At 38.7% G+C, this 15,266-nt stretch overlaps 1 protein-coding gene across 3 annotated transcripts in view; it reads left to right on the top strand.

The window, feature by feature from the left end:
- Nucleotides 1–14,912, top strand: part of drp2 (dystrophin related protein 2) — a 242,152-nt gene extending 227,240 nt beyond the window's left edge. For 2 of the 3 annotated variants that reach the window (XM_016680504.1, XM_007569658.2), the window contains 6 exons: nt 320–385; nt 4,744–4,890; nt 9,730–9,982; nt 13,299–13,416; nt 14,111–14,197; nt 14,503–14,912. In XM_016680504.1, coding sequence (XP_016535990.1) covers nt 320–385; nt 4,744–4,890; nt 9,730–9,982; nt 13,299–13,416; nt 14,111–14,197; nt 14,503–14,522 — 691 coding nt within the window. In that variant the 3' untranslated portion in view covers nt 14,523–14,912. The remainder of the gene's footprint in view (nt 1–319; nt 386–4,743; nt 4,891–9,729; nt 9,983–13,298; nt 13,417–14,110; nt 14,198–14,502) is intronic. The other variant, XM_016680505.1, reaches the window with a different exon arrangement.
- The last annotated feature ends 354 nt before the right edge of the window (nt 14,913–15,266 follow it).

Below are 15,266 nucleotides of genomic sequence, written 5' to 3'. Positions count from 1 at the left end.
TAGAAATGAATATCCGAGTTTAGAAATGAATATCCGAGTTTAGAAATGAATATCTGAGTTTAGAAATGAATATCTGAGTTTAGAAATGAATATCTTTCAGTTGAGTTCAGGGCTCTTGATGTTTTCCAGAGCTGTAGTAATTTTGCTGTGTATTTTTTGCAGGTTAACTTTTTGATTTATTGACTTTTGGCTGTTTTTCCAGAAAACATTTCTGTTTAATGGGATGTTCACTAGAGACCACGCCTGATTGATTGATTGTGAGTTTATTTATTTATTCATTTATTCATTGACTGACTGACTGACTTGGGTTTGTTTACAGACTGGCAGAAATGGAAAACCAGAATTGCTCATTCTTCACGGATAGCCTGTCTCCAGACGAGAGCCTGTGAGTATGTGGCCACACAACAAACGCCCTGATTACAGTCGCTGCTTTATGTGTGTGTGTGTGTGTGTGTCTGCGTGTGTGTGCGCGCCCTTTGGCCCTGAAGACATCATGTTTGTGCTCCAGCTTGAACATGCATGTTGTTTCTGTTACTGTACGACTGGGTAATCATGTAAGTAATCGTGCACATAATGGGACTGACCCACATGGAGCGTCGTCCTCCTTCATGCGACTCGCCTGCTGCGGTTCGAGTCTCTGGATTTGTGTAGATAGTGGAGGGAGCCTGTTTGTAGGACTTGGCTGAGAGTGAGTAGCAGTAAGTGGAAGAAGTGTTATTTTGATGTGAATGAGGCAGTCACTTCTCATTGTGGAAATCTGAGAGTGGAGAAAGAGGGTTAGAGTTGTTGGAAGCCATCCTTTGAGTCCGTGTCTCACTGTTTGTTGACATCGGTGTGAGCTATCGAACGTTTGCTCCTCTGAGATTGTTTTTCTCTTTCATTGCACTTTAAAGTCGTCGCTGCGTGCCCAGCAGCCCTGTGCACAGTGTTGTATGGTCTTTGGGGCTCCAGGTGCATCTCTCAGTGTGTGCATTGTGAAATGTGCTCATTATTTCTCCTCAGATGAATGTTATGTCTGTCTGCCTCTGAGAGAAGGCGGTGATTGACACCACATAAAGAGCAATTTTTTTATTTTGTCTAAAACAAAAGTTGGTAAAAACAAGTGTTACCTCTGACGTCAGTGCTTCTCAAGCCTTTGTTCATACATGCATGCATCTTAAGAACTCCAGCATGTGACTCTACAAGTATGTGTATCTATAATTGAGCTCCTGAGCGTGTTTGCTGTGCATGACAAGCCGCTCGGTTCCAGTAGCAGCATTGCTTTCTGCTCTTGTGGTCTTGTATTTGGGGTTGATTCTGCAGACCTGTCACTCTGTCTGTCAGTGCAGCTTTTTTTGCCGCATGGCTCCGAACGTGCTGCTGTGCTATCTGCGTCTCCAGCTGGTGTTTTGGCTGCTATCATGCTGTTTTCTGTCCTGACTCCTGCTGTCTCTGTCCACAGCTTTCTCCACTGCCTCATCTTTCTACATTGCTCTGCACTCACTGTACTTGCTGGCAGGAAACGGAGGTGAAACACGGTCACAGCCTCGAAAACGTCTTCATTCCCCTTGACGTTTTTCACATTTTTGTCGCGTGAAATTGATAAATCTCAGTGGAATTTATCACAATTTTATTAGATAGATCAACATTAGTATAAATGAAATCGTTCCTTTTTAGAACCTGTTTAGCTTTTTTTAACTTTGTGCACATTGCATCACCAAAAATAAAATAAAGTGCAACAACAGTCTCTGAAGAATTTAGCTGAATACTTAAAACTTTTTTCTCTGCACATTTCACTATATTCTCAGAAAATCAAGTCTCTCTTCTGTTAAACTGTATATAAAATAAAATGATTTTTGTGTTTACACTCCTTTATTCATCTGAATAAAGGTAAAATACAAAACTACAAGAACTTACTTTGACAAAAGTAATTTTGGTCTAGTTTTTAGTGCAATAAAACTAAACTATTTTAAAAGATATACAAATTTGTTTTAAGTCTATAATTCCTTAATACTGATGAAAAAGCCATTCAATTGGCAAATTATATCACTTATAATAAGACATTTGTCCTGTGTTTTAAGTGAACTAGAACTTTTTCATCAATATTAAAGAATTATTGACTTAAAATAAACTCCTGTTTCTTGCTGAAAAGTTACTTGTAAGTTGGTTTTGTTTTATTTAAATTTATGACGATATTTGCACTAGAAATTAGATCAAAAATCCTTCATACGGTTTTGTGTTTTTGCACAAAAACACAGTGTGGGAGCAAAGCGTTCAGCCTCCATATTTGCAAACCCAATTGAGATAAATCCCCAAAGACATGCAGCTGCAGTTTCAGTAAATTCTTTGAATAATTTTGAATTAATATTTAATCCAAGAACATTTAATTTCCCTTTGGGATCAATAAAGTATTTTTGAATTTGAACGGTTGGTCGACAAAATGTCGACTGCAAATCCATGCTACACTTCCTCAGATTTGTTTTCCATGATTACCTTGAAACTCAAGAAGCATTTTCCATCTATATTGCGGTTATGCTATACTTTATATTGATTTGCTGCTTAAAATCTCATTAAAAATACTATAAAGTTTTTATTTTTAATGTCACAAAATGTAAAAAAGAATAAATAGAAATTAAATGTATGATGTTGCTCTATTCAGTCAGAATATCAAAGCAATCTTACAGTAAATTTCAAAGCTAATCAACAGATAAATATTTTTGATATATTTTGTATTGCAGAAGTTTTGTTGCTACATCCATTCGTGCTGCCTTTGCCACACATTGAAGGAAAAGCTGCAGGGGAAGCAGCTTAAGCAGAGATTTCCAGAAAGCCGTCTCTGAAGCTGCCTTCTCCAGCTTATCTGCCGGGACTCTGAGGTGTTCAGATGTCAGATACGAAATCTAATCTCCCCAACAAGTCAATGATTTGCCAGGAGACCTCCTGTTAGTGGGTCATATCTGAAACACGCCCTCCAGGAAGGAGCTCATGAAACTTCCAACCTTTAAATTAAAGAAGCCCATTTCTCCTTCCAGCTCTTCCTAAATAGCTGGAATCTTAGTTCTGTCAACAAGGCTGAGTAGCAGCGATGAGTCACCGTGAGGAAGAGGCTCTCTTCATACGCTCGGATTTGCAGTCTCATTATTTTGGACGCTGCTCTTCCTGAAAGTCATGACCAGGCCAGAGTTGGAAAATAGATCTTTAATTTGAAAGATTTTGTGTTTCTGCTCAGATCTTTTGTCTCTTTTTCCAAATGACACAAATTGAAACACGACAATTTCCAAACAAAAAGTTTCTACACTAGAATGAGGTCATAAAATATATTTCACAGAATGGTAATGGAAACATTTCTTTTTGCATCACACAAGTCACACAATCAGCATCCAGATGTTGCTACTGAACACGATGACAACAGGAAGTAGCAGGACGGTGATGGTTTGTTTTGTTTTTTCTGACGTTGTGCAGCTTCTGTAAAATTGCCGACTAAAATTTCCAAAATGCAGCCTACAGAATGTAGTTACTACCAAGTATAAGACACCGACATCTTCTCCTCTGAGGGCTGATGAACATTAAAAAACGCCACATAAGTCTGATGTATTATTACTATTATTAAAATGAGGACTGGGAGTTGGTACATTCCCTTTTGGCTTGATTTTGTCATTTGCTTCGGGGCTTGTAAAAGTGTTTCACGTATTATTAATTTGTTTTCTGAAATGTGCCTTTGTTTTGAAAGTTGTAAAAGTTTTTCAGATTTTGTAGGGTTTTGGACCTCCCAGCCACCGTAGCATCCTGTCGCCACACTGAGCAGCAAAGAGCGACGTGTGAAAGAAAGTTGTTCTGGGGCCGTCTGCAGGCCAGCCTGTCACGACGACGTATTTTCCTGGACAATAAACGACTATATAGTTATTTTGAGTCCATTTTCAAGTAATTTATTGGTAAAAATAATGCGAGTTTGCCCTCTCAAAGACCAATCAACTTTAATCTTCTGAAGAAAACTTAACACAGGAACTGAAAGATATTTAAATATCCAAAATGAACACCAAAATACAGTAAATAAAATGGAAATAAAAACTTACGTACAACCAAAACCATAAATAAAATGGATTATAATGTCTCTATACACACATAAATACTAATCATGAGAATTGAAATTATTGCGCTCATGTTAATCTATCATGCGATTAATTGATTAATTGTTAATGCGACAGGCTGTGGTCTGGGTTGGATTAAAACACATTAAATAGATGCAGAAATGAAGCTGGGGATTTTTCCAAATATCACCGCGACATATAACCAGGCATAAAAATAAAAAGGTTATAACTTTCTGTTAACTTTAATCCAATAAAGTTGTCTCCACTGGCAGAAGTATTATTACCAGACATAAACTGCAAAATAACTGTCTTTCCATTACATCCATTACAATAATTGCCAGACAGTTAGACATCTATTTATTGCCTCAGGTCTGCTGTAATAGAGCCTCACATTATCTTTTCTATTTCAGTGTCAATGGTGGTTTTATTATTTTTGGAGCTGCGTTGTGTTGAAGTTAAAGATGAGCTCAGCCGTTTTGGTAAATGTCAGAGGTTTAATGGTGCGGTGAGCCGGGTTTGTCCCGTCCTGTTTGGTTTTGTCCCGTCCTGTGATCCCCGTCCTCATCGTCCCGCTTGCTTTGCTTTGGCTGTGATACCGCGCCGTTGGCTCTGCTTTGTGCTGCTGGTGGCTGTGTGCTGGTGGCTCAGTGTGCTGTCTCCTGTGTGGGGGACTCAGGGATGAAGATCAGTACCTCCTGCGTCACTCCAGCCCAGCCCTGGACCACGATTCACCCTGCGGGCAGCACATGCTGCTGGCTCACCTGGAGCATCAGGACAAGGAGCAGCTCCAATGCACCCTGGCCCGCCTGGAGAACGAGAACAGGTCTGTAGCTGGGAAAATGTCCGAACGCTTAAGTTTTGACTTATGCACAACAAACCCTGAAGTATTTATCGACCGAGCTGATCATTTATGGAAAATAAAATGGAAGTAAACCAGATATATCCACCAATACTCATCAGAAATAACAGCTTTGTTGACTATTTGCACTGGAAAAAATACAAAATCTTACCAAGTATTTTTGGTGTCGGGTTTACTGCAAATACCTTAGTAAACTTGTAATAAGACAAAACTAACTTAAAAAACATTTTAGCAAGAAATTATTCACTTGGTTTAAATACATAATTCTTTAATGTTGATCCACTGACAGATTATTTCACTTACAACATGGAAAATCTAAATGTAAAATGTAAAACTAAGCCGTATAAACCAGTTTTGTTTCTGATGCCATATGTTTCCAAAAATTTATTTTTGACCATAGTTTTAATATTGTTTTATTTTTTAATCTTGTCCTAATGACAATCTTGGAGTCAGTGGCAAAACTAACAAGTTTTCAGCCACATGTAGGAGTTTGTTTTAAGTAAATAAGTCTTAATATTGTTAAAAATGTACTACTTCTACTGGCTGATTATTTCACTTATAGCATTTTTCTCATATTACAAGTGAAATAATCATCTGTTAAGGAATTGCCGACTTAGGCTGCATTCACACTGCAGCCTGAAGTCCGATTCTTTTCGAATGCGACCCAGGCGACTTGGGTATCCGATTCAAATGTGACCGACCTGAACATCATTGATACTCGACAATGTCGCTATTCTACGTCCTGATACATGCAAGAGGCAATAAAAACAACCATGACGGACTGTAATGAAGATTAAGTTGTTAATATGCTGCTCCGGTCGGACAGCATCTTCAAATATGTAAGCTAAGCTCCACCGTTAGCCTCCATGTTTACTTCCGCAAACACTGAACACTTCTTCTTCTTTTTATGGTGGTTGGAAAACACTGAGAACTCCGACGCTATTGCGCCCTCTACTGCGCAGTGTGAACGCAGCCTTAAACTAAGCTCCTATATCTTTCTGAAACGTTACCTGTAAGTCAGTTGAATAAGATATTTACACTAAAACTAGACCAAAAATACTTGATAAAATGTTTTTGCAGCGTCATCTCCTGGTTTAGTGAGACAAGCTCAATAAAAGTGTGCAGGCGTTTATCATTTGCACTGTTCTCAACAATATCTCCTGCTGAGAGTAAACACACTCAAAATCTACAGTCATTTGAACAGCCAACTGAAAATAAAGAAGAAAAAAACCCACTCTGAACACATAGCTGTCAGCCAAATGTGTACAGCAGTGTGATAACATGGAAGAAGCTGTAAATCGAGCTTCGCTTTGACACCCTGTGTCCAAAAGAGAGAGGAGAAAAGCTCCTAATGAACTGACTGGTGTGATGCAAGAGGAAAAGCAAGTCTGAAACACAAAATATTAATGCTTTGATTTGGATTTGTATGTGCTTGGGGTTCAGACATTTTCCATAAATGACGCTAATTCATTTTCTCCTACATGCACTTAATTTGTCACCAGAGGCATCTTTATGCGAATGATTCATATGAATAATTGTCTCGTCCTCGCTTTGCAGTGACCTTTACAAACCCACAGCAACGTAAACCCGCACATGCTTACAGCCTCCAGGTGTTGGAAACCTTGACCAGATTATTATTTCTATTTTTCTCAAAATGCCCCAACATGGTGTTTGTGTAGTTTTGTGTGTACACGCAATAAATCAGGGCCACAAAAAAAGAAATCCGCTACATAGCTGAAAAAACCCAAACTGACAGCATTAATGAGAACTACTCATGTGTTTTGAGTCGAGGCTAAAACTTTATTTTGAATACTAGGACACATTAAAAGGGATCTGGTTCCTACTGTGGTTTAATTATCTAAATCTGATCTTTAAATGTAGTAAAAATATAACTGGTTAGTAGTGATGGACAGTAAAGTACATTTACTTGAGCACTGCACTTAAGTAAATATTTTAAGTATTTTGAGTCTTTGTTTTTTGGGGAACTTATGACTTTTGACTCACTACATTTCTGTAGTCCTAATGCGTTCAAAACCAGCTGTCCAGAAGTCCATTAGTTCAGTTTAGGTTGCTAAGCAACGGGGCTGGACTTCCGTGGGGTTGCTAGGTAACGGGGCTGGGCTTCCGTGGGGTTGCTAGGTGAGGGGCTGGACTTCCATGGGGTTGCTAGGTAACGGGGCTGGGCTTCCGTGGGGTTGCTAGGTGAGGGGCTGGACTTCCATGGGGTTGCTAGGTAACGGGGCTGGGCTTCCGTGGGGTTGCTAGGTAACGGGCTGGGCTTCCTGGGGTTGCTAGGTAACGGGCTGGACTTCCGTGGGGTTGCCAGGTGAGGGTCTGGACTTCCATGGGGTTGCTAGGCAACGGGGCGGGCTTCCGTGGGGTCGCTAGGTAACGGGTCTGGACTTCCTGGGGTTGCTAGATGAGGGGCTGGGCTAATTTGTGACGTTCTTGAAATGGGAATATGTCGTTACTCGTTACTTTTGGCTCAGCAGAGCTTTGTAGTCCGCTGTTGCTGTTTTTCTTGACTGACATGCGATTGTGGGGACGTTTTAAATAAATAAAGAAAATAGCTTTAATTTTTTAATAGCATTTTATGCTGAAGTTTTTACAAGTAGTGTAGATTTTTTTGTAGTAGAGTGGTTCTACATGTCAGTACAATCAGGTGGTTTCAACAAGTTACCTGATATTATTAGAAAATATAATTTCTACTTTTGAACACTTTTGAAGTATTTTAAAAAGTAAGAACATCAGTACTGAATAAAGTTTTGAGCAAGCAACTTTTACTTGTGTTTGAGTAAGATTTGATTTTGAGTATCGATACTTTTACTCAAGTACTGGAGTTGAATACAATATGGAAAGACTCAGCAATGATAATTTAGATTGACAAAGTTTTTAATCTCAGTGGGTTTTTTAATCCAAGTAAAGGATAAATAAAAAAGTACAATAAAATAGGTCACCAAACAAGGTTAAGTTCCTAACGTCTACAGAGTTCAGACATTACTGTACTTAAAGAAATTGTAAAAGACTAGACTCTTCATCTCAGACTCCACAAAGCTCAGTTAGGATCTAAAGTATGGAAGTTTATGACAGAATGATTCAGAAATGGTTTGAGGTTTTTGGAAGAGTTTCCCTGCTTCAGTTACAGGGAGCCACAACATTGCAAAAACAAAATCAAAGCATTTGAAACTTGAAACAGATTCTATTTCAAGTTTACAAAGCTAGAAGTAACTTTAAAGCAAGATATAGAAACTTCTTTTAAGTCAATAATTCCTTAATATTAATGAAAAGTACTGGCAGATTTTTTTCTCTTATCACATGGTTAACTAATCTGCCAGTGGAACTAATACTTTTTTACTGATATAAAGGAATTATTTACTTAAAACAAGCTCTTTCAACTTGCTGAAAAGTTACTTTTAAGTTAGTTTTGTTTTATTTTAAGTTTACTAAGATATTTGCACTAAATACTAGACAAGAACACTTGGTCAGATTTGGTGAAGATCTGCTAGTTTTGGCTGTGACATTTAGAGAAAACCAAACACAGCATTAAGTCCAAACTGGGTCATCATCAGAACCACCAGCTACAAATCCAAGAATGACTGAAGACCCAAAGAGTCACTGCAAGTGCAAGAAAGTTGTGAACAAATAAATGAACAAATAGTTGCTCTAAAGCCCTCCACACACATGCAGGGGATTGATTAATTAGATTTTATTGCTACTTATCAGATTTTCCAAAACAAGTTCTGCGATATCTGACTTAAAATAAGTTGTTTTGTTCTGTTGGAAGACAGAATATTTAACTAAAAGTTAGATCATTTGCAGCATCTAAAATGTAAATGTATTTCTCATTTGCACAAGTACAAAGATAAGTGTTAAAACCGACTCTTTATTTACTTTGGGAAAAGTCATTTTAACTTTCAGATGAGTGGTTGGAGGCATGTTTACCACGGCGTTGCATCAGCTTTTCTTTTAAAATTTATGCACTACAGAACTCAGGAGACTAGTTAGAAGAAGCAAAATAACTAGATTTTTTTTCTAATTGCCAGATTGAAAGTACTCAACATTTTTGGACTATTGTGCTGCATTTTCTTAAGTCCTAACACTCCAAATTGTTAGAGGGAGTCGCTTTGGGACAATTAAACTGGTTTAGGATCAGAATTACTCATCAATCTTGTTGGAAATGTTGCAGAATAAATCCTGATGGAGACATAAGCAAGATGCACACATAAATGGAAACGGATTAAAAAAAAAAAAAGCAAACTGCTCACAGTGCTTTTGTTTTTACCCTAAAAGTTGCAGTGAAAGATTTGGTGAAGAGTCCATTAAGTTTTTAATTTAAATGATGCCTAAGAAAGAAAAAGTCCTGTTCTTTCTCTTAATGCCAGTCTTTGCTTTCTGCTGCTCCAGACACATCAGTGTCGGTGGCCTGCAGGTCAGCGTGTCCAAAATCAAATTAATTAACGATGCATCACGGCTCTACAAACTGAACGGTTTTTCCCAATATTGTGTCACATCAAGGAGAAATATTGCGTGCTGAGTATTAAAGCTTGCATTAAAGATGATTAATCTCAATGGGGTGAGTTGTCAACATTCATTTGCGTTATAGTACATTTGTAGTTATAAATGTAGCGCGCCACACTGAGCAGCGTCTCATTCTAAGTGAGATTATTCCAGTTGCACTAAATGTTTATGTACATTTTTCTGTTGGAGGCAAATAAATATACATCATATTGATATTTTTTTGCCTCCTGCATCAATAAGTTGGCCTGACGGCTTCCTCATCCGGCCTCCGCTGTGTGTCCTCAGGGTGCTGCAGAGCGAGTACAGGCGACTCAAGTGGAAACATGAAGAGGCGGCGGCACTTCCCATGCTAACCGAGGCTGGTGAGGGCGGCCCCGGGTCGCCCACCGCGGGAGGGGCGCAGGATGAAGAGCTGCTGGCTGAGGCGCGGGTGCTGCGGCAACACAAAACGCGCCTGGAGACCCGGATGCAGATCCTGGAGGACCACAACAAACAGCTGGAGTCGCAGCTGCGCCGACTCAGGGAGCTACTGCTACAGGTGAAAGCTTTAAATCAGAGGTTTAGCAGATGCAGTCAGGATGAGTTTCAGGTTTGGATCTTTTAATGATTCTCCTGTTTTTGGTGAAATGAGCTTTAGTGTTTTAAAAATCTGATTTATTGTATCTGTTCAGGTTTGAGTTGATAAGAGAAAACGATGCGTTCATGTTGTCCAGAAACCTCCAGAGACGCTGCGCTCTGGACCGCTTCACATTGATGTTGGCGTGTTTTATCCCACATCATCGCTGATGTCACAACAAAAAAACTATCCTGATTTCAGAATTTTGACTTTGATCCGTCTCCAAATTAAACTTTTCTCTGAGTTTCTTTCCTCCAAACTCCAAATGTTTTCTTTGGATTTTGACTTCAGTTGCCAAATTTCGTTTTTCCTATGAATTATTTTTTTCTCAGATTTTTGACTTTAATTTCCAACTTCTGACTTTTCTCAGAATTCCTGTTATATTTATCTGATATCCAACTCCTTTTCTAAATTTAGACTTTTTTTCTACCAATTCTGACCCTAATTGCTGATTTTTGACTTTTTTCCTTTGAATTCTGATATTTGTCTCTGAATTACAAGTTTTTCACTGAATTTTGAATTTGTTTTTTGTGTTTTTCAGATAATTTCCTTGCTTTAACAGCCAGCGGTGTCCAAATTCAAACTTTTTTGACACATTTGAGTTAATTAGAGGCTAATTTTTGGATGTATTTTTAAGACCATGTCCGACATGAATCCCTGACGTATCCGTTCTCCTTATTGTGGCATTTAGCAAATAGAAATAATTTTGGTCATTTTAATTAAGCCCAAGGGATGAGAAATGGTTTGATTTAACTTCATCAGACTGAGAAAATAAGTGTTTTTATTCAGTTAATTTTATCTATAGAGCACAAATTCACAACGAATGTCGTCTCAACAAACAAAAAAAGGTACTTGTAAATCAAAAATATAAAATAAGTCAGAAGTATTAAGTGATATACAACATTGTAAAACAGCTGGTCAGCAGTTTAAGGCAGAGGATGTTTTATGGTCGTTCTCTTTGAAATGCTGCTCAGTGTCTGTAAATTAAGAGATAAAATCCTCGATAAATTCAGATTTTTGCATCTTGTTGTTTTTAAAAATCACTATACATCTTAGACATTCCACAATAAAATTAAAGTGGCTAATTAAAGCTCAAAATTGATATATATTAATTAACAGCTGTAATCATTCTGCACTTTATATCATATAAAGTCTGTTTATTTTGTGTAATTCCCCTTTAATTTAATAAAGTTTTGCCCGTGTATCTTGTTAGGTTTGCATGTTTTTCCGTTTATTTGGTTCAAGTTCAGTTTCCCAAGAGGAGCTGCTCCATTTAATCTGAAATAAATCAACATTAACTATTTATAAAACCAAAGAAGAAGAAAAAACACATTTCCCTCTGTGTGGTGCAGTGGGGTTTGTCTGCAGACATATCTGTGTCTTCTCACTCGTTTAGCAAGCAGATCCCTTTCTCCATCAGGTGTTTTGTGTGTGAATTATAATGTAAGAGTCTGTTTTATCGTTGATGGATGAGAGCATGACTGAACCGGAATGACAGCGTCTATTATTCTGCAGAGCATTTATCATAAAAGCCGTTTCTATGTGCAGCATTAGACGGTTAATACCAAGTATCACTGAGTGGCATGAAGATCAATCCTTCTAGGTGTTTCTTTGTTCCACAGTAACTTTCTCTCTCATTTCTTTTTCTGCATAGAGATGGGAAAAAAATTAATATTTATATAACTGCATTCATACGAGTGCAGAGAGCAACAATGGAGCCTATAAAGAGGGGAGGGAACGGGAGTACAAAGAGGTACAGTACAAAAAGACGAGGATGAACTGACACTGAAGGGTCGTATTAAAAGATTCACTGCAGTATAAAGGAAACGTATAACAAAGAGCGGTACAGGAGAGTGGGAGCTGACTCATGCTGTTACCATTATGACACTGTGTAAATTATTAAGTAAGAGTAACTAAATTGCACATTCAGGTCAGTGAATGAGGGGAAAGCAGAGGGACAAAGATGAGAAAGACAGTAAGAAAGAAGGACGGCATGCTGCCTCTTATGTTCGCTAAGCCTTGGAAATGGAAAGTGAACAGAGGAGGAAGAGGAGGAAAAGTGCTCAGTGTATTCCTGCTTGTGAGGAAAAAAACTTTTTTTGAGTTATTTTTCCTTGTGGAAGGATATTACAGATTAGTTTCTTTGGAAAGTCTCTGGAAGCCGTAATCTGAACGTGTGGATCCGTTCCGAGTCTCTGCAGACGTTAAACTCCTCCAGAGGACGGCTTCCGGGTTGCTAAAAACAAAAACACGCCGTGTTGCATCTTATATTTTTGTGTCGCATCGTGCATGTTTGATTGTGCTGCGAGTTTTAGAGCAATGCTGACATTTTAAGTTTGGTTTAAAGCACAGGTGTCCAAAACTGACAAATTCATTAAACTGAAAATGCATAAAATGATTTAATGTGATTCTTCTGTTGTTGTTGTTTTACCTGCTTAACAATAAAATTTTTTAATGAAATCTGGATATTATTAGACTGAAAACATAAAACGGTCTTCATTCTGTTGCCTTATTAAAGGAAAAACAGACAATTTTCCTTTTTTTTTGTTCATTTGTTTTCTGATCAAACTTTGTTTTCAGGGACCAAACTAAATCTTTTCAAGGGCCACAAATGGCCCCCGGGCCACACTTTGGACACCACTTTATGGCTGCTTTATTGTGTATTGACACCTCTTAAACTTTCTAAACACCTTCAATATATTGTATTGGGATATGCATTTTTACTTGATCAACGCCAAATAAAATAAAAACTGTTTGTCAGGCATCATTCTGATAAACAAAATCTTCTGTTCTTCAACTTGAGATTAATGAAATTTCACAACTTGATGGACTATTATGTTCTACAAATGGTCCAAAACTAAATCTATTTTATTTGCTGTGGCAAGACCTTAAAATTAATCTTCATAGTAGCTCAATCCAGCTTGACATAATAATTAGTAACAAGTTTTTTCCACCTGATGTGCAAAGCAAGTCGAGACGTTTCCCTAAAGACCTGCAGCTGCAGTGACGCGTTTCTGCAGAGTGTTGACTCAGGGGCTCTGAATACAATCACAAATTTAGTTTGTAATTATGCACCTTCTGTTGGTCTGTGATAAATCCAATTATGACGTCCAAAGGGTACAAACACTTTGGCTTTGCGCCGTACAGCCCGTTCTTTTGTTCTTTTATCTGAAATGACTTTACAGCTTTAAAAAGGTGAAGACCTGTAACTGAATGACTGTTTTATATCTTCTCTCAGCCCAAAGATGATTCTGAGGCGAACGGATCCGAGCTGTCGACGCTCTCCTCTCCGGTGTCAGGAGGCGGGCGCCAAGGGGAGCCGCCCAGCCGGGAGACGACCGACACCGAGGCAGCAGGTCAGCATCAAGCGGCGTCACAGAAACCCGTGAACATGCTGTAGGAGAAAACACACAGTTTCTTCACAAACACTTCCTACCAATCTGCAAAAACACACAGTCCCACCCAATATTTATGGCTTAGTTCCCACTGCTAATATCTTAGTACACTTGAATTAAGACAAAATTAACTGACAAGTAGCTTTTTAGCCTAGGAGCTGTTTTTATGTCAGTAACTCCTTAATGATGAAAAAGTTCTAGTTAAAATGGGAAAAGTGTTTTAAGTGAAATAATCTGGCAGTGGAATTACTTTTTTGAGCACAAATTGACACTTGTCAAGTTTTTATCCCTAAAATTTTATTATTGACAATTTCTATATGTTGCCAATAACTATCTTACTTGTAAGTTAGTTACTTATTTCAAGTGTGCTAAGACATAGCAATAGAAACTAAACAAAAAGACTTGGATTTGGTGATAAATCACAGTATTTAAAGAAACTAATAAAATATAACAACGTGGGAAATTTGTCTTGTTTTAAGTAAAATAATCTGCCAGTGGGATTATTGGCATGAATCAAACTCCTATACCTTGATAAAACGTTACGTGTGAGTTAGTTTTGTCCTATTTTAAGCAGATTAAGATATTTGCAGTAGGAACTGGACCAGAATTCTGTTTTTTTTCCGGTGCTAACGGGTTAAAACTGTGTCTGTGTCAGGAGATGATTTGGAGCGCGAGCAGGACACCGTGCTGCAGCTTCAGGAGGTCATCGAACAGCTGAGAAACGTCTTCCCCTCCGAGCCGGGTGAGTACATCCAGCCTGCACCGATCTCTGCCCCGGGGAGAGGAGACATGGAGAGGAGAGCAAATATGTACTGCTGCGGGTCGATAGGCAGGGAGGGAGGGATGGGAAGATTAAATGGCAAAGAGGAGGAGGGCGATAAGAGTGACACATCGACTGTTGCTAAGAGAAACGGTTAGCGTCACTGTCAGACTTATAAATCATCCCAGTGCTGTTATGATACAGCCTGCAAGGCCGTTTAGCTGCAGATCTCTTGGTCTGTTTTTTCCATCTTCCGCTCCTATATCTCCTTTCTTCTTTAATTTCAGGCACCACATCACACATCTAACCCTGCGAGGGCCTACAGAAGCAGAATGACAGCCTGAAACGAGGCCCGAGGTCAGGCGGCGGCACCTCAAACCCTGCGACTGCCACGGCGGCGCCGACATTAAGAACTAACTCTCATCCGGATCGCTGTGCACTAAAAGCCTTTCTCATGCAAACTGCCAGAGGCTCACACTGACGCCCTTTCTGGCCAGGCTGTGCTTCGTCAGCTCAGTGACGGCATGTTAAGGAGCCAGGAGGAAAATATCGTTAGCAGAAGGTCAGGGGGTCAGAAACAAGAAAACGAAACGCCCAACCAAGACACTGTGCTTACCAGTATTTGTGTAGTTGTTCAGAGGTGTGAAGCTTTATATCAGATCAGAGCACAAAGTCCAGAGGAAGAACTGGAAAAATACAAAACTGGAGGGGAAGGGAGTCACTTGTGTACGACTTCGTTTAGAGCCATCATAGACAGAAAAATGAGTAAATTTCAGATTAATCTCAGAAATTTTCAACTTTTCAAGCTCAGAAATTTCCAAATTTTTTCTATGAAATTTCAGAGATTACTCTCAGAATTTCTGGGTTTTTTTCTTGGAAATTTTTGACTTTTCAAACTCAGAGATTTCTGAGGTCTTTCTTTTTGAGTTTTTCTCTCACAAATTTGTGTTTGACTTTTTAAACTCAGAAATGTCTTGAATTTTCTCCAGAGAATTTCTGAGATTACTCTCAGAAGGTTTTCTTGGAAATCTTTGACTTTTCAAACTCATAT

Source organism: Poecilia formosa, unplaced genomic scaffold (genome assembly GCF_000485575.1).
Source record: "Poecilia formosa unplaced genomic scaffold, Poecilia_formosa-5.1.2 Scaffold244, whole genome shotgun sequence".
NCBI lineage: Eukaryota > Metazoa > Chordata > Actinopteri > Cyprinodontiformes > Poeciliidae > Poecilia > Poecilia formosa.
This window is presented reverse-complemented; position numbering and strand designations above follow the sequence as displayed.